Here is a 26,187-nt window from a genome sequence, read left to right as displayed (position 1 = left end):
TAAATTAAAATATATACATATTTTTTAGTACGAGTATCCGAATTCGAACAAATAAAAGATAAGAAACAATTAAGACATACCTATTTAGTTACCTATTTAGTAGGATTCTACATTAAATATCTTCGTTTAATTTCAAGGCTCTGCAGTTTTGTTATTCTCGATTTATTAGTTAATCGTATTGATTTGTATGCACGTAATGCCAACGAATTTAACGACAAACAAAATGTTTAAATATCGATTAATTTATTATAATAATTGATCCTTAATACAAACGGAGGTTTTACCTTAAGCTACCAATATGTTTTTCAATATCTATAATAATAAATGGGGCGACATTTTAAACCAATATACACAAAAACTATGTCAGATGTTGCAGCACGTTTCGGAGGAGGTTTTAGTATATAAAATTGCAATATAAGTAACTGCTTAGTTTGACAAAAAAAAAGACCCGCTTAGTTTCTTTCGCCGATTCTTCTCAGGTCAGGGTGTTTCTTTTTCCGAACCGGTGATAGTGTTTAATTTGACTATCAATAAGTAAGAGAAACGCTTCTATATTGAATAAAGTAATTTAAGTTTGAGTTTGCGCTCCGTAGTTTCACGCGCTTTTAATTTATATTGTATGTCAAGCGTGAATTACGTGTTATTTTTATAACATTTGTGGACTGCTTCGTTACACTAGTGGCTGGACAAGGCCGCGGATCCAAGCCCGATGTCTTGAGTTGGAAGTGTGCACAATCCCGTGCCGTGGAAAGCACGTAAAGCCGTTGGTCCTTCACCTGGACTGTGCGGTCAGATTTACGGTCCCGTCCCATCAAATAATGAGAGTAAGGGACTAGAGAGCACGTGTGATTGCACCCACATACTTGTGCACTAGAATGTGTCCTGCGTATATAAAATCGGTCAAGAGGACATCACATCATGTTCTTCCTGTTTGTGAATCAATTTATATATAAATGTGTAGCGTGTGACTGTATAAGTAATGTTATCGAATCTTGTGTCGCTATCAATGAATTCACAAAATATATCGAAAATTCATTAACTTTAAAACATTTTTTAGCATGTAATCAATGAAAATAAGCCTTATCATAGTACCCTGGTCCGATGAGTATCCAATGACACCAACTACAGCAATTATTTTATAAAGTAACATCCACGGAGGGCTGGCTAGTGATGTACTATTTCCTTCCTACGCACGTGCACGGAAGGACGATTCTTAATGCGCCAGCGTTATACACGTAACTATTACCTACAACATTAGAGACGTATGTTGACGTAAATTAATGTGTTGTCAATTTAAAAATAAATGTACGAGCCGTGAACTAAATATTTTCATTTAGAACATTTATTTAGAGATGGTAATATTTAAGAAATAATATTCTTTATTTGTAATTTGTGTTTATAATTCAACTCGTGCTCGACGGTGAAGGAAAAACATCGTGAGGAAACCTGCATACATGTATCTAATTTTAACGAAATTCTGTCACATGTGTATTCCACCAACCCGCATTGGAGCAGCGTGGTGGAATATGCTCAAACCTTCTCCTCAAAGGGAGAGGAGGCCTTAGCCCAGCAGTGGGAAATTTACAGGCTGTTAATTTATGTATGTTTATGTAAATCTTCGTCGGTATTTTCGAAAACTTTATTTCAGCACTATTTCGTACAGTTAGGTAAGACTCAAGGTTGATAGAGGCCCCGTTGTATTGCGAACTTATCAATTGCACAACTGAAAATTGAGTTAGTTATACAGGCTGTTGTATTTGATACATCAATCTTTGCACTTAACGGAATTGTTTCGTATGATTCAGCTTTTACTTAAATGTAAGCTAGAAATAAATAATAAACCGTAATTCCTTATTAAGTTAATTCAGAAGAAGATATAAAAATTTAAGCAAGATTTTTATTTAAAATTATAATTATACCAAAATAGAACAACCTGTATACACTACAGTTGCGAGCAAGCCGTGTGAAAATCAGATAACTCGATTTATGTATGTATAAGAATATTTTTTCCCAGACAATAGTCGGGCCATATGGGCCGTTTTCTTAATCGTAAACCTTTCTAAATTCTAGAGGTCGAATACGAATTAGGATGAGATCTTTGTTAATTAGCAAGCTAGATTATGTTGATTAATTATTTAACAGCCAGTTAGTTACAATGATAAGGCGATATAACTTCAATTAAATATAATTAAATTGCTAATGTAATGTTACAGAATGGAATTGTTCCATTGCTAAGTACATAACTCGTTTCTTGTATTATAAGCTTATTTAAGTTACTTTTGTAAGTTTACTCTGCCAATGACAAGCGGCTGTAACCGTGTAACATTACAAGTGCATTCTGTGCCTAGGGGATATCATATAATTTTGTCCAAGGTTCAAATCCCGGTTTAGATAAGTAACTAAACAGAAAAATTGTGACGATATTCGATATACTGTGTACCAAATTCATACATCACATCACATTAACAGCCTGTAAATTAATAAATGGGCTAAGGCCTCCTATCCCTTTTGAAGAGAACGTTTGGAACACCTCGCTGCTCCAATGCTAATGACATGAACATTCAATGTGCTTGCCTAAATTTGAACCTGTAATCATTGGTTAGGTGCACGCGTTCGAACCACTGGCCCGTCTCGGTTCTTAGTCAGCTCTTTTTCAGCTAGAGGTTACAATAAAAACGTCTATATTTATTACTATAGATATATGTATATGTAATGATCATTTCTGTTATATTACATGTACTATATGTACGGTAAGCTTAATGTCTTATTAATATGTAATATCATTCGTTTATGAAATGCACTGTTGACGCAACAATACTTCAACTACTAAGCGAACCTCCTTATAAAGATCTAGCAGCATAACACCGATTATTTTTACGCCAGTTCTTTTAATATGTTTATTATTGTTTTAGTTCTTATATCATTTATATACTATTGATATTTATTTCAGTATATTAGAGGCATTTTAATTTATTCCTTTGTCAATTGAATGAACGTAAAAACGAATGAAAATTCAAAATACTACGTTTATATCAAGTCATGAAATCTTGAATGATTGTATGAATAGAATGTTATTTCATTATCAAAAGTAACGTACATATGTAAATATATACTTATATACAATGATTATGTAATATCTACTAAATAAAACTATGAAGTAATTATTAGTAAGTTTTATTTAGAGCTACAATAGTTTGCATATGATAGGAAATATACTATCGCCCAGATGACAAACAAAAGACAAACAATTAAACATTAATAAAATACAAAAATACGTTTTTCGAACATGTTCTTAAATTTAATAAATTCTACAAAGAAGAACCGGCTTAAATCTCAGGAATTATGATTGACCTCCTGTCAATTATTATTATATTATGAGGTTACTATTATTATTGATATGAGACTTGTAATAATCACGACCAATTATATCCTGTATGAAAATTAACGAACCGTTTAAGCATATATTTAATTTTGTACAAACTAATATGTCTTATGTATACGAATATCATTACTGCAAAAGTAACTGTGTGTCTGTTCAAAGCCGAACCACTGTACTAAATTTGTATAATTTTGAACAATATTATGAGCAAGCTTGAGCCCCAAGGAAGGATATACTTCGAAGGACTACTTTTAACGAACGATCCAAAAAACGCTTCCAAAAATGATTGCTATCGCCGGAAAATAACATAGACAATTCAAGCCACAAACCAAACAACATATAATACATATCATAACAACACATATCTTACAGAACATCGACGTATAGACTCTATTGTAACTTATAAATAACGATAAACAATTGCAATACTTGTTATAAAGTCATAACTGAAAGGCACACTACACCATATACCACAGTTCGACAACGTTCAAAAACATTTCCTAACAAAATATTTAAATACAACAGAATAAAAAAACAGCTTAATTATACCATATATCTCATTACGTCCAACAAAAGGTAGGCAAGAAGTAACAATTCAGCCCTACGTGTACGTGGTGCAACTTTTTGCGAAATTCATACATTGTGCATAGATGCATAGCGCAATAGCATGGGAATAATGTGATCATTGTCACGTTCGAACATTTGTTTAGATTGGACCGTGATTACCGTTGCGAAACTTAATTTCATTGTTAATTCGCTTAATGTTCATATCTTGGAGTATTTACGTATTTTATCAGCGCAAGCGCAACTTATACTGACGTTGACGTGGTGGTGTTTCCGGTCGTGTAAGATTTTTCGTTATATTTGGTAGGAAGAGTTAATAGAGTGTAGTTATGTGCTCGGTTCAGATGAGATGAGATCGAAATCAGTCAGAATGACATCGCTTATCGCTTGGCTTTTAAAAGTTTTAACTTAAAATATGAAAAAGAAAATTGCTTACAAAACTTTCAGATGCACATACACGCAACGCATGTTGGGCATTGTTGCTAATAATAACATTATATTAAACTATAATTAATTATATATCGAAATAAATCTATAATTTAAAATCTATGGTTATTATAATTGGTTTAAACTTAGCAAATATTTGTTTCAATATCAAAATATACTTTATTCAAATGTACTTTCACAATCACTTTTAAATAAACATTTTACACCGTATTAAATTAAAATCTACCACCGGTTCGGAATTAAGATTCTACCGAGAAAAATCGGCAAGAAACTCAGCAGTTACTCTTTTCCAACATTTGAAATGCAAACTTACATCAATCAAATACGTAAGCATTTAAAAAGTTAAAAAGTACGAGTAGGTCAAAAATTTAATTCTAGTACATGCGTCATTTGTTCCTCAGTAAAAAGAAAATCGTATTTTTCTTTGACTATTCTGTCAGTCTTACTGAATTTAATTAATTTTACCCAAAAACAAGTCAAGATGTACACATGTCAATAAAAGTGTCGGTTTAATGAATAAACTAAATAATTTCGTATTCAGGTCAGTGCGAGTGTGTCTCGTAATTAGGAAACTTATTAACATAGGCCGCGAACCGACCTGGATTGTTTAAAAATAATATACGTATTTAAAGTAACGTCAAATAATCTTCATGTTGGTATCACTGCGATGTCATTTACGCGACTGCATTTTAATTTAAGATAATTAAATATATTGTTTTTAAATTTACTTCACAATGTAACGTCGTCGGTCTTATTTGTAATCCAACAAAAAAAAATGAATTTGATAAACTGACATTTACTGACATTATATTTATATATATGCAAAAAGTTAAGAAAGTATGTAAAGAATCGAAAGACAGTTTTCAACAGATAAAAAAAACTAACGTCAAAATACATAAGTTTTTTTTATGGATTAAATACATATTTTTCATGTAGGTAAGTCTTTATTTTCAAAGATATATTGTGTACCCTTACCACATAAGATAGGTACTAACACACTTATTACACTTATTTACAGTATGTCAGCCATGACGAATTTGTAACTTATTTATAGTTAAAATTTTATTATAAAATAATAGACATTATTGTGACTACTAATATCAATACGATACAGAATTCAAATGACTTTGTACAGATAAAAAATGTGCGTCAATTTCGACGTCATCTTTGTGCTTTGTTTTAAAACCTGGTATGTTCCATTTTTAATAAAACTGTTTCTAAATTATACACTGCAACATTACAAACCAACGGATTTATGATGTAAAATTTTTGCACCTCACGTAGATATTGCAAAATGAACCTTTCACTTGTTGATTAAAATTCATCCGACGCCCCCTGGCCCATGCGAAGGTATCATCATATTATTATATCATAATAAAGCTAATATCATGAATTATATCGATACGATAACACATTTATTTATTGATATACCGTCTATACATTAAACAATCGGTATGAAACCTTTGGCTGAATGAAGTTGAACCATAGCAGATTTAAGCGATCGATGAAAATAATTGATTTCAACATTCTATTATTCAAAAAATCATTACTTTTCAACTCTCAGCACACTCCTAGTTATGAAAGAAGTATTAGGTTACAAATTAAATAAATAGAACCACAAGGCAGATTTGAGATAAATATATAACCTGCGTGGTGGTCAAGAAAGATTTAAATAATTGACGAAAAAAAAACACTTAAGATATAGAAATATTCAACATTTCTTTTACAAATATTTATAATAACATGACTTCTATATTCATAATACAATTTACAAAATTCAGGTTTTAGACATTTTCTACAAAGTTATAAACCTTATTTCAACAACAGTTTCGCTGTTCTTTCACCTTTGATCTAGTTGGGTACCCACCCGCGACCACGCAATATAAACGGATCACACGTCTTCACACGACTTTAAACCATATATTGAATGACATAAGGGCTTGACTGCCTCGTGTGTATTTTTCGCTGGGGTGTTCAGAGCAAATTGCTCTCGTGTTAGGGTTTCCGTTCGAATATTAATGTCTTAAGTTGATTTTTATTCATGAGTTTCGAAAAATTGTTTGATATGTTCAATTGTAATTTGAGTTTCGGTCTCTTCGGATCAATTCTGTTATAACAAACTCGAAACTCGAACTCACCGCAAGTAGTGAAACATCCAAAAGTAATATAAAATTTACACTAATCAAAATAGCGTAAGTCGACTTTCAACAATTCTCGAGTGAGATACGAAATCAGTTCTTTCAGAACATTTTCTACTGTAGAATAATTTTGTATACAATTATCTATTAACGTCCTGACACAAACGAACATACGCTCATATTACATTACATTCAATTTTTCAAAACGAAAAAAAAAACTACATTTAAATAAAGAATCAGCTGATTTTTACACGAGCTGTCATTGAATAATTATGCTAAAAAATCGATTTAAAATACTCGCAACAAAAAGGCAGCAACAAAACCATAACGTACCATTTATAAGACCATCAAACGCGCTCATTCACGTTTTCTCTTAATTTTTTTGCAAAGACCATGATCCAGTTAGAAGTGGGTGATGCTACACCGTGAGACTCTCCCACAATTGTGGCGACTTTCTCGAATATCTTAATTATGTGTGTCGCCAATTCAAATTAGCTTAATGGTTATTAATACGATCACTATCTGAGCTTTAATTAGATTTTACCGTAATATTTTTTGTTATATATATATTTAGGTCACAATTGTGAAAATAAACTAAATTTTTAATATAACTTTTCTCGTAGATATGTACGTTCCGAGATGGCTTGTATCGTTGTTGAATGTTTTGAAATCTTTATAAATACAATAAAAAAAAAACAAGCTCAAATGATTTTATAGAATATAACGTATCTAGTCATATTATACATACAGTAAGCAGGTACACAAACATCTATTAAACTTACTGCTGAACAAAGGCGACCTCCTCTTGTAAAAAGGAGGTTTTGGATCTGATTCGACCACGCTTCTCCACTACAGATTGATAGCTATCGTATACTGTATATAAAATATTTTTTCAGTATCATTAAATGCTTGTATTGATGGGCCATACATATAAATTTATAACGTCAAGTGACATATATAATTTAGATATTTAAATTATATTTATTTAATTATAATATACAATGTATCTTTATTACAATATGTTATATGAGAAGGAACTATTTTAATGTCCTAATATAAACTATTTTATATAAAAAAATCACTGAAAATTTAAGCTCTGTAATTTCCTTTGCCTATTTTATAATCATTATTCTCATATAAAAAGAAAAGAAAACACTTATTACATGCTTGAGATAGGTACATTTTGTATAAATTTTAATATACCTAATGAACTAAGTGTAAAATAAATATTAATTAAAAACATACCTACGTTATTAAATCCACAACAGCCTTTATTGCTTAAAAGAAAATTATTCCAAATGAAACAGCTAAAAGTGTTTAATATACGCCTATAAATTAAATTAGATACATACAAAGTTTACGAGGCGTTAAATTAAATATTATGATATCTATCGCTAACAAAACTTCATATTGACACAACAAATAGATGCAGGATAAGATCACAACAAATATGACTTAACAATTCTATATTTAAAAATAAAAATCACCCCTATGTCAAACAATATAAGAACTATTTTTCTATCAAATACTTCACTTTAAAACTGTCTTTTCTAGTGTTGCTCTTAAAAAAACTATCTAAACGGAACCGCCCATTGATTTCCATAATTTCATTACATTCTGACGACAATTCAAAATAAACCTTATATCAAGACAATAACACCGGTTTCACCTTACACGGTATTAATGAATGAATTCATTAACAGATAACCATAACGCACTGATGTTTTTTTATTAAATACATACTCTATTCATTAGATATTACAGTACAGTTTCATTTAACATATTCATCAAATCATTTTTTGTGGTTGTAAATTAAATTAGTCGCTTGGGTGGTGCTAATGGTTAAACACTTGGCTTATGAAATATTGTGATATATGATAATTAAGTTAGAAGCATGTAATAGCTTGTTTTATGGTTGTAATGTTAATATATAAACGTGTTAACGATAACGACGACATTTTAATTACTAAATCAAAATGTATGCAAACCTTATTTTATCACGAACTAAAATTACTTAACGATTTAAAAATATTAAGTTAACTACCTATGTATGTTTTGAAAACTTGAGAAGAAAAAACTAGTAACAAATTATTGGCTGTTTAGAGTTATCTCTTACTAAAAGTAATAATTCTTTGTCAAAAAAAAAAAATACGCTGCCATTTGCTTTTTTATCTGTCCAGGTTTTGTTTTTGATTTTTGTGATTGTTTATATCTTACTATAAACAATTTTCAACGTAAAATAGAACATATAGTGGACAAGTCAGTAAATACTAGCTAGGCATCAGTGTCTATTCGTTTAGTCTTGTAGTCCAATGGGACGGCAATCTGCAAAGGCTTTAGGTATTTTCACATAGACGAAAATATAAAACTCGTAACCCCAACTCTTTTCTCTCGGCACCAATAATAATTAAATAAAAACTTTTTTATTGGACCCAATCGGGATTTCAGAACACCATCTGCAGCCGTATAAGCCGGCTAGACAAATGCAGTTGATGTTTGCCACTGATAAATATTTTTTAAATTATTTTATATTATTATTATTAAATAATCAAGGTTCACATAAAAAATACCAAAATATCGATTTAAAACAGACTCTTTTCGATATTTAAAAATACAATGTGTAAGAAAAATATAAATATCTATGACAAAAATAATGGCTCAAATGTAAAGTAACGTCATATACCTGCTAGTGAGTTAATGCGAATTATAAATGCACATATATTTATCGTCTGTGGTTACTGTTAGCGGTATACCAAGTATAGTTTTCTCACATGCGTTGCGTAGCCATATTTGAACGCGTTGTGAACCCCTGACTCCGGTAACACGGAAGTTACGGGTTCAAAGCTGCACTTGTGAAGGGTCACGCTTCAATTAATGACGAACTAATAAGACTATTATTTATTGCTATTTCATTAAAACATTTCTAATATTTTACAAACATTTAAACAAATATCGCCGTAATATGACATTGTTTCTTTTTTTTTTTAATCTGCTGTATTTTTTTTTAAATTACATAATTCGAACTTAAAAAAATGTTGAAGAAATCATCCCTTTAAGCATATTATGCTGCTATAATGTAATTTAGTAAACAGCGAGATTAAAAAATACTTAATTTTTATAACTCAGTTTTCCTCGTCTAATTAATTAATTAAAAAAAATCTTGGTAAAAAATGAATAAAGTTGTTCTTTGTAATTAAGCAACTAAATAAATATGGTAGAAATAAAAATGTATACATTTACTATTTTAATTTTAAATAAGGTTATAAACCTTCTAATTTAAAAACGTTTTCTCCAAGAAAAAAAAAGTACGGTCAAAGATCACTGACCTTGACTAATTAATGCTAAAAAAGAAATATGAAACTCAATCACGGCATACAGTTACGGTCATGGGAACTGACTTTCATGCATATTGCACTACTTCGATGCTAAATTATACATTTATTGCTATAATTAAAAAGGATCACCCAACGATGCGAGTAATACTTGCATTTTATAAGAAAAAATATGTTATCTGTACAAACGTCATTAGTACTATCTGTAGAAAAAACGCGCGAATTTGAATCGAGAGTATACGTCATACGTGTGATTTGTAATTATTTTTAAAGTGACAATAAGATGTTTAATGATGGTTTACATTACAGTTATACATCATTATGTTTACCTTTAGGCATCATCCCAATTTACCCCTCGAGAAGTAAATTAAAAAAAGTATGCCGTGCTCGGTTTATAACTTTAAGATATATTCTTTCCATCTATCCACATATATATGATCTTATTAATTGTACAATGTTACCTATTTGATTTAATGTGTGTTAGTCTTTGTTCAATAATAATTGTGTAATTAGTATCAGTGGAAACTTAGCTGGCGTATGTAATATTGTATATTATTATGCCATAAGTGTAATCTCATTATTAAAATAAAATAAATATTTTCAATACTTATTTTATTTAACGTTGACATTTTTAAGTCTTATTACAAAATAAATTCAGAGACCTCTGCCGGGATTAGTGAAGAAAATCCCGGAATTCAAATGCTGGCCATTATCATAAAGCCTAATTTGTATTTTCAATTATTGTCAAGTCTATTGTTTAAGGTAAATGAAATACTTCTTACAAATAATCTCTATCTTCTAGCTAAATGCTATAAGAACATTTTGATAGTTCTATTTAATTTTATTTCAGAATTAAACTGAATTTTTACTTACATTTATGAAGTATTGGTATAATATAATGAATCATTATCGACCAATTTTTTTTCTTAATATAAGATGAACGTATTTGTACCTTGTTCATTTTGCTTGGAATAAAAAATAATAATTGAAAAATTGGTAATGAGCGTTTATGATAAACAAAATGGCAGGATTCACGTTTCGATGGCATTAATTGTATCGATTAAAATCGAATGTCAGTGGAGCATTAAATGGGTACCAAAAATCGAGTAATTTCCTGTTTAATAAAAAATAACATAAAAGCGAACTTCTTCCATAGTGTAGAACATTTCTTGGGGTCATAGCACCCAACAGGAAGCGACGTCACGGGTCGCCGCGCTCGACTCTTACGAAAAATAATTCTTTCTAGCTATACGCTTAGTGTAATGTACCGAGACATTCCTATATTAATATTAAAAGAAAAATAATGATTAAATGGTTTTAACGATTAAAAAAGATTAGTAAATGAATGAATCTCAGTAGAGCCAAATGGCTTCGTGTTATAGTACCATAATAATACATTTATTTTTTTTGTAAATGTAAAAAATACAAATAAATATTTTTAGTTCTCAATTTATTTGAATGTTATGTTATTTGAATGAAATTTATATTATATTAACATTGTGACAAATGACGGTTCTCTATTTAAGTTTTTTTTTTTTACCAATCTCAATAAGTTTCGTCAAAATGCATACTAAAAATACAAAATAAATTTACCCATAAACGATTGCAAAGCGCAAAACGACACGCACATATAAAATAATGGAAAAGAAAGTTGACCTGACGTTTCCCATACTCTGCCTCCATATTTATGACGAAAGCAGAAACTCAATCTATAAATCATAATTGTTTTTTTTTTCACAATTATCGATAGCTTCCGTGTCACATGTTTTTATAAAGAAATAATAGGTTATAATTACTGTTCTCTGAATTAAATCATTCTGCCCAGTTAATTATGTATATAAGACTATTTTCCTTTCATGATAAAGTATATGTAACTATGTTTATTCATGAAAGGATTTAATATCATTTAATTTTAACGCGTCTCAAAAATATTTATGGTAAAAATCAACAACGATTTTACCGTGTATAAACGGGCTAATCAAAAAACGATAAATAAAATCACGCTGCTTTCACGACCCGACCAAAAACGTGTGACATCTGCTTAACGCTACATTTTTACCTGCGATAAATATTGTCCAGTTAACGCAATAAATAACTTTCAATTTTTAAATAATGAAAACTTCTTGAAAACTCCTATATAAATACGGCATAATAGTAGTAATCATAACGATTTAAAATTAAAAAAAGTCGCACTTTCGCGCTTGAACGTAATTTCATATTTCGAACACCCACATCGCGTCAAAGAGTCTCCGTCCCTTCGTCCCCACAGGTATAATTAGGAAGAATGATCACAGATTTTATGCACGACAGGCGTCGAAAGGGCCGGCCCGCGCCACGCAAATATATTACCGATTTTTCTTATAGCACACATAAAATACGCTCATAAAATTGTGGACCGTGCGTTTAATAATAATGTCCCATAGCAGAATGGTCTTTATTAAAAAATATTGCTACACTCATATTTTGCATCATTGTCATGATTGATTTCATTCATAAGTTCACAGATACTAATCAACTAAATAATATATAATCAACATGATATTGATATTCAATTATTCTTAGATATCCGACCACACACAATCGATATTGACCACAAAATTGATCGATTTATCGATTTTAGAACAAAACGGTTCCAAATTTGAAACCGGCGTTCTCGTGGTCTCTAATTCTGTTTTCCCGCCTATAATTGACACCGACACGCCTTTTTCCGTCCTTGTTCAACTTTCACTGATCGTATACGTCTGTCTCGTTCGACACGTCATGTCACGTGCGAGTCAGCGTAGTGACTATTTTGACAATTATGTCATTTGCTTGTCATGGGGTGTCATTTGGGCGACGAACGATTGCCCTGTAATTTTGTATGGAAACGTGGAATATTTGGGGTCATCGACATTTGTTTTAGTCTGGGAAGATCGGTAAAAAGTCAATCGTTCAAAGAGCGATGACATGTTATATAATTATAATTCAAAACAATTTATCATAATATCATATATTTTCATTTATCAAGAAATATATTTGAAAAACATCACCGAGCGTGACCGTGAGTACCGTAAGTACTGGTACTGTAGTTACTACTCATTCAACAATTAATTATTATACCGCTAAACACACATACTTTGTATCGCTGCGCTTGATGGGTGAGTGAGCCAGTGTATATTTGGGACTTAACGAGATAAATAACGCGGTTTGCGGCACATTGACCAATTGACCTTTTCCCCAGGTAGCACTATGCTCGTATTCCCTAATAAACTTAAAAAAATGCGATGAATTGAGTTATGTACTGAATATTTTATGTAATATTAAAAAAAAAACTGTCGCTTTCTTATGTGTAACATAAAAAAGGTTGTATGCTTTTGACTAACACAATTAGTGGTAAATGCAAGACCTATCTTTTTTAATAATAAAATAACACAAGTTTTACTTAGTGGTAAGGCCATCGCCAATCAGCAATACGTAGTATCGTTGTGTTCCAATTTAAAGGGTGAATGAACCAGTATAACTTTAGATACAGGGGACATAGCATCTTAGTTAACATGGTTGGAGAGGCATTGGAGTTCTAAGGGATGGTTATAATTTTTACAATCCAAATGTCAGGACCCATGATGTAGTCCGGGGCCCATTTGTAGTCCGTTTACATATTTAAAAGCAATGTATGTGACAACGTGTGAATATAAAATATTAAAATTTATACAAATAACGTCAGACTTTTATAAAGATTAAATTTTATCTCAACATCGTGACTAGGAATTTCACGATAGACTTCATCTCGTTATTGAGACGTAAACGCTATTGAATTAAATATGAGCGCTGAACTCCGCCCTTATACCTGTTCCATCGTGCTACGATACTATTGTTATTGCAAATTAAGGACATTGCCGTGAATTATATATAAAAAATAAACATAGCCATGAAAGACAGACATTTGAAATAGTAAGTTAAGGGTAAATTTTCCACTACCTCACTAATGCCGCCTGTCCTGTATGAGGAGGAGGCTTTAATCGAATTCCATCATTGCTCAATTGCAAGTAGACCGGAGAGAATTATGTTTAAAATACAATCCTATACATGGAAATTTCGATGATCTTGATGATTATAAAATATATATACAAATTCAGTGGTTAAGATTTACTTGCGCTAATCACTCGGCCATCTTGTTATTTGAATGAGATGACAGCTATATGTACAATACACAGATATACAATCGTGTATGCGACAGATATTATAATTATATTATGAATTGCTAGTGGGAAAATTGAGTACATCCGTCTGGGTACTACCGACATTCTACCTTTAAGAAGCCTGTGTTTGCTGTTGTTGTGTGCCTGCTGTTTCGTTAATAAAAATGAATAAGTGTAGTTACAGATGCGAGATATGTAAATAAATTTCATAATTAGATAGAAAATACCTATATAAGATTATCATTTTTCAAAGTATTTTCAAAGTACATTCTAAACACACAGTACTTACAACATTTTAAACTTGTTGCTGAAAAGCCATCAAACCTTCACCCCTCCAAAATATTTTTTTACTATATATAATACCTATATATATGTTATGTATATATGTTTAAATAGGATAAAAAATTACACGAATATTAGACGAACAGTTGAAAGAAGGTTCAGAATTTTCGTTTTATATTTATATTTGATCAAAAAATCAAACTTCAAACTGCAACGTCACCAAAATAATAATCTCAAGGGCAATTGAATCATTATCACCAGTAGCGAAGGGTTGTGTTTGCACAACGCATTCTAATGTCGCCTTTGTCTACGCCGCCTGCGCCCGCGCCGCTTCGGAGAACACGCGACGGACGAATATTGATCTAGTAAAGTTTCAAGTATGTGTTCCGATGTGTACGTGTTACTTGCTAAATATAAGTTTAGCTTTAGTTCGAATGGTGTTAGACTAACGTTCCATTCAATCATTCGTTTGAAGGTCATTTATTTTAATAGGTTCAATCCTAATTCTATGTGATTTATATTAACAATTAAAAATAGTACATTCCTTTTACAATAAGTAATAATGCTTACATTCTATAATGTATACAAAAATAATAATAAGTGTAAGCTCATAAATGGTTACGCATAGAAAAGATTTCAACGAGTAAGCTGACGAGATTTAATGAGCGTCATATTTTTTTTTTATAAGTTCGAATTACGTCAATTAATAATTACAATTGTAGTATCTATTCTGTAGTACAAACAGGTAAAAAAAACAAAAATATTGTCGGTTGAAAATTTTCTTATAATATTTTAATAAAAAAATATATATCCCAAACTATGAATTTCAACTATGACGTAGGTAAATTAAATTAAAATTCGCAAAACACGAACACAACTTATATTATAAATATCACACAATATTATGACGTCATAATACTTAATTCGTCATTACTTCTAAAGACCAGACCGAACGAAATCGTTTTAATTAAACTAATTAAATAACGGAGTATTTCTTTTTAATTACATCAAGACAATTATAACCATACATTTCGTTAATAACAGAGATATAATATTAGTGAGACAAACATCTCTTATGAACATAACACCAAGATATTGAACATTAGTCGCCATATGGACATGTTAATAATAACTTATAATAACGCACGAAGCGTGCGTGCCGCTATGCGAAAAATGCGCGTTTTCATTGTCGGTTGAACGTTACTTTGAACAGCAAAATACTACCGAAAAATTTAGTGTTTTACATTTATAAAATTTTTATTACAAAGATGAGGAGATTTCGTGAATTTAAAACATTTTTTAAAGAAATCATGAACGACGCTGATCTATCACTCAATTGTCTGATTCCGTTCGGCTTATTTCGGTGTAAAAGAATCACTTAATTTTTTTAAACCTAAATTGCAATATTTTCAATTGCCTTTGTCTCTTCCTCCATCCAACGTGATATTGTTGAAACAATCTTTAATCTACAAATATCCACATTATATTGTGTAAATAATTATTTTTAATTAATGACGTCACACCACTATATTTATTCTACAGCTATTCTACAGCTATAAAAATAATCTATTACAGTAGATTATTTTTATAACAAAAGACTTACAATGGGCAAAGATACCAGTGATGATGACGTCATGATCGATTTCGGTCAAGGCAGTAAATCTTAAAACAGACCAGCCAATTACGCAGGACATATTATTGTGCAAAAGTGTGTGTGCAAATATAGGTCTCTATTCCCTCACTCTTATTATAAGTATTGGACATCAAATCCAACAGGACTGGAAAGAGTACAAGTGAAGGACCAATAGCTTTACATGTTTTCTAAGATACAAGAGTGTACTTCCTTCCAACTTTCAGACCCTGAGCTGTTACTAAAAATATTTCTACAGAAAAACCTAATAACTTTTTATCGTTCCGAATTGGGATTTGAGCCCGGAACCTTGGGATATGCGGTCTTATATCTAGCCACTAAACCAAGGAGACAATCAAATGTTAATATATTATATCTAAAACACACTATCTTGTGCATTGGAAGGGGTTTATCTGCCAATAAATAATGAAAATATACTTTATTCAATTAAACTCCTACGAGCTCTTTTGAATTTTCATTTTTCAAGATAAATTAAGTTAAAAGCTGTAAACAGTTCCGCATATAGATTATACTGAGAACTTTTAAGGAACAAAGTATATTATTTTCTATTCGGAATGAACAGGATATGCATGATATTGTATTAATGCGACAGTAATACATACTTTAAATCACGTAACCATATAATTCTCTAATCTGTGTTTTGTCAAGTAATACACTGGCTTTAATTTAAGAAGTATTATAAAATCATTTAAATGTATGAAAATAAAATAACAATTTTATTAACATGTTACAGTTTAACCCCATCAAATGTCCGTCAGTAAAAATCGTATCGTGAGACAATGGACTCATTCGTCGGCGCGTGCTGGCGACGTGACGTACGCGCCGCGAATACTGTCCGCCTAATGACTGAACGCCTTTATGTCTTCACCGTAGTAACGGCCTAACTTATATCGTCAGATACACTAAAATACGGTAAAATATGTCAAATATTATCCATGACGTGAGACGTGCAAAATAATGACGTGACTTTAATCTAAGAATTTATAAAAATACAATAACATAGCGTCAATGACAACCTCAGATCTATTGCAGTATTTTTTAAATTAAAAGTATAAGGCTTGGATAAATAAACGGAACGGAATTATATTCTAAATTTAAATAATCGGGAAAATTATTACAAATAATTATAATTCTGTTACTTTTAGAAGATAATGCTAAAATAATAAATAATCTTAAAAACGCATCCTTAACTAAAATACATTATTCATAGTTTGTTTTGAGAACGACGCTGAACCATTAAATACTAATATATAATTATTATTTATTAACTCTGAACGCAGAATCGATTCCAAAATTGTTCGATTATTCGATTCGATGCGATCATTCGTTTCGGTGATCTTATTTATTTAGGTAAGCGGAAACTATTTCTTAAACGACAACCTTTCGCCAATCACTTTATTTTATAGTTTTTCTTGTAATCGAAAAAAAAAATCAACGACGTCGGGGCACGCGCGGAGTCGCCGTCTGCGTACGCGGCTAGAATCCTAACCCGTTAGAAAGAGATGCGTACATATAATTTCTCGACATCAGAGCGAGATGTATATATGATTAATGGGCACGACCAGTAACCGAGAAATGCAGTCAAATTAGGAGAAATAAATATCGATACGATACAGTATTGAATACCTGATATAAGTTAAAAGTGTAAAGCGAAAATTGAATGGAGCACGTCTCATATTGTTAGGTATGGTTGGAATTTTACTATTGATGTCAACGCAACGTTAGACTCACAGCGACTCGTTTGGTTTCGCTAACGTATATATCTATGACAATCAAAAACGAGATTTTTTTAATATTGCCTACTTAAAAAAAATCAGCCTGACCAATATACATAAAACTAATATCCGAAACATGCAACTCGTTTCGGAGAAGGGTTTCGTATAGACGTTTTTTGAAGTTTCAGTTTTACCCGTTTTTTAAATTTGACTATTGTCGTGACAAGCTTAAGTTTCATATTATTGTACTATTATACATAGACGTTAGATTTATTTGTAGCTAATATTATCTATTCAATAGTGAAAATTAGATCACTAGTTGTTGGATTATCGAGAACTGCAAACACACAGCGAGAGTCATATCGTTACGATTTATAAAATTCTGTAACGATATCCGTAAATATTTAAAACGTTTGAAACATAACAGCGTATAATTTGACGTAACTCGAATGTAATAAGAAATATCAAAACGAATTAATAGTATAGTTACAATACTTGTTAATTAATAATCTTTCTTGATTGATGAAGTAACTTTGGTTCAATTATTGTACACAAATTCTTTAATAACGACACCAAGGGAATAAAGCGTGTAAGAATAAGATTCGATTCGCTAAGTAACAATAAGATTCGAAAATAAAAAAAGGTTCTTTACGAATTACATAATATATACACTATTTTATGTTTCAATATAATTCATCACAAAATGATATAAGACTTTAGATATTTTAAAAACTAAATTAACGTGTATTTCATTGATATTTTATATGTATGTATGTAGTAAAAATTGGAACGTAAAAGGCTGAAAATGCTGGGCTAAGACCTCTCCTCTTGAAAACATTTTGATCTTATTCTACCGCGCACTTCAATACGTTTTGGTTATCACACACGCGGCAGAACTTTCCAGAGACATACGAATTTCCTCACGACGCTTTCATTCACTAGAATGAAATATAACCACAGATTAAAAACATCAATTCCCGCAATCTTCAGTTAAAGTAAAAACATATACCGTCTTCAATTATAACAAACGTTTACAAACAAAACCGTGTTACTTTAACAACTTAACAAACTATCAACCGAGACCAAATGATCATTTTTAACTCAAAAAATATTTACAATACAAAAAGTCTTACAATACATACTTTAGTGCATTACGTATTCTCGTGTAGTACATAAAATAGATTATAGTCTGCCAGTAACCTAGGGCGGTGGAGCGTTTAGGCAACCTAGGCACAATACCGGCTTGAGGCATAGAATTTACGGTGCTACAAACATTTATTACTTGTCGAAGATATGTACTGCATTTGATGCGTGGTACAAGTTCAGAAGAAAACATTGTCAAGAAGTTCATTCCAATTTATTATTATTATAATATATTTTTATAATAGTTTTATTAAATAATATAAATTTATTAAATATTTTTATGAGTATTACATTCGCTTATTAATCGACAAAAGATTTCTAGTTTTGGTCATTTAAAAAATAAATCTTTAATAGATAAATGAAAGCGTACATACATAGCAATATTTTTTTCGTTTAGATTTTATTTATACTAAAAACTTGGAACAAAGTCTTCCCTCGAACACTAAAAATATTATGACTTTTCTCACACATATCTACTTATTGAATTACTAACTTTCGCTCATAATTCAGACCATAAAATAAAATTTTCGTTTCCGTCAATAAAGTCTCCGAATAAAGCCTTCTTTATGGATTTCGGCAGCAATTTTATTTCGCTGGCCACTTCGCGGAATGCACAGATAAAAAATAAAGGAATTCTTTATGGTAGACAGTAACTTTAACGTTGGCACTACTGTTCCGTGGGAGGCAATGTGCGTTTCTAATAATATTTTGAATACTTGCGAGGTTTCTAAGTACGTGTAAAGGAACTGACGTCATCACGCTTACGACAAGGAATGAAAGCTTGGCTATTAAATTTTTTTATTACCGCGTAATAGCTACTAACGTTATTATTTTTTGATAATTTACTTGAATTGTCTTTATCATATATATTACGCCATACAATCATACTTACATCACTATTTTAAGTATATTCAAAATTCGAATACATTGTTTCAACATTGAGCTAAAGTAAAACAAGTCTTAAATTCAACTCGACATATTCAAAGTTACCGATAGATTAATAACCCGAGCCGATATAGTTTATTGCGAAGGTTTTATAAGCGAAGAAAAAAACAAAGAGTCCTGCCACTGCCACCGCAATACTAAAAGAAAAGCAGTCTTAAAAAACGACAAAAATGACAACGCACTTGGAATCGAAATGCAAAAAAATACCGAGGGAGTGAGACGGGTGTATACACCGTTCCAGATAGAGTGGAATGGCAGAAATTTCGAATTTAGAATGCAGCGCGTGCGTTGGACATCCGTTGCGGCAAAAAATCTGGGCTGCCATCTATCGGCACTTTGTAACACTATCGATTTTAACAATTCGTTAAAAGGAAAATGTTTTGCTTTTGCGTACCTACTTAATTGACAAAGCTCTTCATAAATAAATATACACTTACCTCAAATTTCTAAAAACGTTATTAAACCTCAATATTAATTAGTGATAAGTCTTGATACTTTTCTTCGCGAATCTTTAAAAATAATATTTATGTTGTATTTATTAATAACATTGCTTTCAAAATAAACACTAGTATTAACTACAAAATTATTTCAAAAATACTAAGCATTTGTTGAATAAAAAACAGGTATCATTTAACTTTTTAATGATACAGTTTAATTAATGATACGGCCGGACCACCGCGCGTCATAACACAATTGATTGATCGAAATCATTACGCCTTATCATTAGTGTATTTGTACCTCTTTAATTTTGCTTCTGTTTCATTATTTAATTTAACGAGTATTTAACAAGTACTCTCATATTATTTTTATAAAAGGATCGAAAAATTCCTTCATTTACACAGATAATAAAATCCAGTAAGGCATGTATCCATTTCGGAATATCGAGCGTATAAAAAAAGTTTGACAAGATGTCACTTTGACGGATTTGAGCCATTTAACGAAACACACCTGAATCCGAACCACCCTTAATTTAATGATGCTATTTATTATGATAAAAGCTTGGTATTTTTTGTGGTTTTCGACGAAATATATTGTAAAGAGTTTTTCTTACAAAAATCGGCTCCATATCGATATAATTGAATCGATTGCAATATCTCGGAAGATCAACGACTCGTCATTTATTTTGGGGAGATTTTTTTTTAATATTCTGGAATGTTCTGGATCATTTGTTATAAATAAAAAATACATAAAGAAGCTAACATATCTATCATGATTTAAGTATAATATACAAATGAGATATTATTAACTCCTTATATTGAATAAGCAAAACAAAAAGTACATGTAAATATCCCACTGCTGGGCTATGGCGCCATTTCTTTAAATAGGTTTGAAGCTTTCACCCCGTGGCTCCAATGTGGTGTATAACGGAATACAATTTGAAATAAGATTCAATTAAATAAGACACCAACGAGCACGATATGAATTATTAACACAAATTTAGCACACAACAATTCATTTGCACTTAGCCCGCAATTCTAACAAATAGGCCATCTTAGCTCACCCCCTATTATACAGCATTTAGCTTACCGCATCTAAATATATATATTTTTTGTTATGTATGAGTATATGTAGTATCTATAAAATCTAATTAACTTAACGTAACTTTTTATCAATTTTACCCATAAAATTTGAAGCTTATAATAATAACAACATTAAAATCACACTGAATCGTCTGAAATGAAAACAGTAAAATGCTTTTATATATATGTATATTATATACTAAAACCTTCACCGAAAAGCGCAGCATATTTAGATATAAGTTCTATATATATAGGTTTAGTAACCTCTATTGGTTTTTAGTAAGGCATTACAAAAAAAAAATTATGTGTATATACAGTTTGTTTGTTACACGTCCCTAAACAGAAATACCCGATAATTAATTACACATCTGACAATACGAACTCCTAAAAAGGAGACTACATACACTATTATTTTTATTATGAAAGCATCTCATATGTACTCGGTGCGCACGCGTCGGTTTTATCAACGACACTCTATAATATTGATAAGGGGTATTAGGTTTCTATACGCTACCGGTGGTCCGAGACACACAGACGGATTATTTATAATACATACGAAATACTATCAAGATTAGTTTCAACGTTCATGACGATATTACTAGTATGTTAGTAGTGACTTACCACAGATAAAGATAAAATCATTTGTCACGTTATTAATTAAATGTAAAATGGCGGCCACTAAATGTCCCACTACCGAACAAAGTTTATAGTTACGAAGTTATTTTCATATCATAAAAAATATATATCTACTAATTTATTTTGTTTTGATTACAAGCAGAATAAAATATTATTATTATTTGCTTTATTTATATAAGAAGTATTCAAATGAAGGTCTATATAACTGTAAAAATAAAAATAAGAAATAGTTACTGGACAAAAAAGTAGTTATTACATGTCTGTAATATATATCTTTTTTAATACATTTTTACACTTACCTTTTATATTTACCTTTATATGCCCCTAACCTAAGCCGAAAGAAAATAATACAATGAGTAATTAAATTTTAACAAATAATTAAAACTAGTTGTATAAAATAATTATGTAAAAAGAATTGAGTATGCTACTCTAATGAACAATTGTAATAAAATTATTTTTAATAACAATTAATTATAAACAAAGTACATAGACGTTTACCTATTTATAATTATACACTGATAAATATATTTTCTTATTATCTTCAGATACAAACATCATTACAATATTCAACCATTGTCGATAAAGAAAACATCGATGATCCGCGCAAGCACTAATGTATCGAACTAAGGAAGCCCTTACTCATTTGTCAACTTGACATTTGACATCAGTCAAGCAGGTTCAACTTCGTACCTGGGTTATGTTTTTGTTTTCGTCGAAAACGTTTTAAGCTTCAATTACTTTTGTCATGTTAACTTTTTTAGTTAATAATAAACTTATTATAATAATACTTATTTGTGGTTTAATATAACATGAGATATACAATGAGAATTATCCTTTTTTATAGACTAAATATTGTATAGAACGATTAGTAAGACAATAACCGTTAAGGTTCATAAATTATTCGAATATATTTATAAAAATAAAATTAATATTATTTTTATAAAATCTTGATGGTCCCGTTCATCGAACGAGTCGGTATTTGAATTAATTATTTTCAGTATTATAATAATAGACAATTTAACTTAAAATAAATTTCTTTAACATACTTTACTAAAGATGGATCAAGGAATATATCAATAAATCATTATTGCATATCATGTAATAAATTACAATAATTACACACGATATAAATTAGTTAGCAATTAAAATAATTTATAGTTTTTATCGACTCGACCGGCGCCTCACTAAAGCTGTGCCAGTAGCAAGTAGCGTCTCATTGATAAATATCCTTAAAGATTGTTAAAGCTCCCGATAATGCCTCCGCCAACTTTATACATTTCGTTTCAGACCGAAAAATACTTTACTCTCCATAAAATAGAGTTTAAATTTCTTTAAAACGTTACCAGTTGTTCGTAACCAAGTGTAAGGTTATTTATGAGACACTCACGGTAGGTGTTTTATAGTTATTTGATAAACACTATCGTGATTATTTAGCCTGAGTTTGTGACAGCTGCTGTCTATTTTGCATTCATAAAATTCCACTAATGTTACGTTCAGGAATGTTATCTTGATACTTTTCAGCGTTATTAGTAATGATAGTTGGAAATTTTATTATATTTTTTAAATATAAAAGCGTAAACGGTTAAAATCAGTTATTCCTGCGGAAAAATATCGTAATATTAAATACTTCCACATAGATTTTTGGCTACTGAGTTATAAATAAAAATCAAATATCTCCTAAATTGTCAAGGAAAATCAAATAAATCAATTCAATTTATGTTTTTGTTTTTCAGGTAAAAAATGGCGTTCACTCACACCGCAAGATCGGCGACCGTTCGTGGAGGAAGCTGAAAGACTGCGTGTCATCCACATGACTGAACATCCAAACTACAAATACAGGCCACGCCGACGAAAACAAAACAAGGCGAGACCGAACCAGCCCGCCACGCCATCTAGTGCTCCACCATCCGCCTCAGCAACTCTAGGATCTCCTTACGCCAACGCCACCGATTCTCCTGACACACGTTTTTCTCACAACCCAGGAGCTGGTTTCTCTCCTTATCGAACCTCACCTCTCGCTTCAGACTCGTACCAGTCTAACCAGTTTAACGGCCACGTTCAAACACCAGAATCATCACCCGCTAGGTCTCCTGAGCCCCAAGGGAGAAGAAGTGCGCCAGCCGAAGCCCCTTTGCCTACCCCAGACGCATCGCCAGTAGAAAATGAAAAGGAAAATTTCCAGTACGAGGAAAGGCGACGAGCTATTAACGCATCGTCGATGTCGGACTCGTATTCCTACAAATCATATCGGAATCCTGGTTCATTTTCTCCAGCTCCTGTTGCTGCTATGGGCATGGCTAATGGTATGTACGTAATGTGCACCCAGAGGACATTAGCTGAGCAGCCTCCATTGGTTACTGGGACGTTTTTCCCGCCAGTAGCAACGTCTCAAGACCAGCAAGCTTTGGGGTCATCTGCGCCAAGAGTCTCGTCCGCACCAAGTGGACCTCTAACTACGGAGTATAGCATTCAGTATCACCCGTACGACCAGTACGATCAGATGTATAAAACTGAGGATTCCTATGTGTCACACTACCCTGACCAGCCTAAAACTGAGTACGAAGAATATAATGCTGGTGGAACGTATTTTGCGGAGGAGCCACCGAACCAGCCTCAAGAAACGGATCAAGGTATGATGAATCCTCGATCTGAAATGCGGACAGGATCTCCGGAATCAGACCTGGATGCACGCGAGTTTGATAAGTATCTGGACTATGGAACGGAAGGGGCCATGGAGCAGTACAGATACGAACAACAGCAGCAGCAGCAGTATAGGCAGCAGTATTGCGGAGAGCCAGCACCTGGCCCGGAATACTGTTCAGAGAGAATGTACCCTTCTCCTTACGCTTCTGTTATCTCGGGAGCACCTCCCGCAGGGCCTTACACGCCGGCCCCTCCTGGTACAGATGTGAGACCTGACGATGAGTTCAGCGTCATACTCGCGGGCGTCAGACAAACATGCTACAGCAACTGACTATAAGAATAATCTAGAAATATAGGAACTCTTTTAAAGTAGCCCAAAGAGTTATTTTTTGAGATCGGTGATGTATTATTGTTATAAATATATAAGCTTTGTTATCATTGAATCTTGATTGTTCGAAAATGTTTTAAATAAAATGAAGTGTTATTAATGTAATGGATATTAACGTTATCATAAAATTCTTTAAATATTCGGAATTGAACGCATTGCCTTCAATTGCCACGTGATTGTTTCGTTAGTATGTCAAATATATTGGTATTATAATATTATAGGCAAATAAAATGGACTGAGCAAACGCCTTTCGAAATTGAACGCTCTACGAAAATGCAAAACGAATGTGCGGTCAATACGTACTTCTTTCTGTGAGCAAATTCATGGGCAAGTCCCATCTCATACACAACCTTGTAATTTCCAAACAGCCGCAGTTTCATTAGTCCATACCCTGCCATGGTATATCCCGAAGAAAATATCCCGATTTTTGTAATCATTTAATTGTAAATATAAAAAATAAGTATTTTTATATCAATTTTTATTCGAATAATCATTCGTTGTGAAAATCAAAATAAATGTTGAATTATTGAGCTTGAAATCTCGATCGTTGTTTCTTATTTTGAAAAAAAAAATACACTAGTATTTTTTTATTATTTTTCGCAAATAACTGTTGATTGTTATGTATTTGGTGCTAAATTCAACAGTACTTATACAGAACCTATATCCAGAGGTGTCGTTTCCTATGTAAAAGATTATTTATTTGTATACTATTTTTGTATATTTTAAGAAACGAAAAAAAAAATGTGAATTCAAATGAAAAAATTAGTTCTTCCATTAAGGCTGTAGATATAGAAATTCAATTATTGTTAGTTTATAACTTTGTCTGTATAAATCGTAAGAGCATATAATGAAAATATCTCATAGTTTATAATATAATTTTTACTAAAATTTTAGTTGAAATATTATTAAGCTTAAGCAATTTTTTAGTTTTAGTTCAATAAAAAACTCGCACTGCGAAACTACGATCTTCCTGTTTTGTAAGAAAATTTATAAGAAGCAATAAAAATTATATTCTTAATATATTTGTATTTTTTCTGTCCCGTCATTTAATAACTAGGTTCATTAATTATACTAAAAGTTTTTACACAATGTTAAACGTAAGTTTTCAATTTAATGTCTAACGTCCTCATCTCAATAAAATAAAATAAACAAAAGAAAGTTACAATATTACATATAGGTAGGTAGGTATATATATTAGAAATAGTTACATTTTTCAATTTTATCTT

The 26,187-nt window shown here is 31.3% G+C and overlaps 1 protein-coding gene across 2 annotated transcripts in view; it reads left to right on the top strand.

Moving 5' to 3' along the window:
• LOC125073555 (transcription factor Sox-17-beta.3) overlaps positions 1-25,818 on the top strand; it is a 112,451-nt gene extending 86,633 nt beyond the window's left edge. The window contains exons 4-5 of one of the 2 annotated variants that reach the window (XM_047684417.1): positions 23,664-24,257; positions 24,510-25,818. In XM_047684417.1, coding sequence (XP_047540373.1) covers positions 23,664-24,257; positions 24,510-24,904 — 989 coding nt within the window. In that variant the 3' untranslated portion in view covers positions 24,905-25,818. Of the gene's footprint in view, positions 1-23,663 lie in introns of both variants that reach the window. The other variant, XM_047684416.1, reaches the window with a different exon arrangement.
• The last annotated feature ends 369 nt before the right edge of the window (positions 25,819-26,187 follow it).

Source organism: Vanessa atalanta, chromosome 24 (genome assembly GCF_905147765.1).
Source record: "Vanessa atalanta chromosome 24, ilVanAtal1.2, whole genome shotgun sequence".
Taxonomy (NCBI): domain Eukaryota; kingdom Metazoa; phylum Arthropoda; class Insecta; order Lepidoptera; family Nymphalidae; genus Vanessa; species Vanessa atalanta.
The sequence above is the reverse complement of the archived record's forward strand: the minus strand, read 5'-3'. Positions and strand labels throughout refer to the sequence as shown.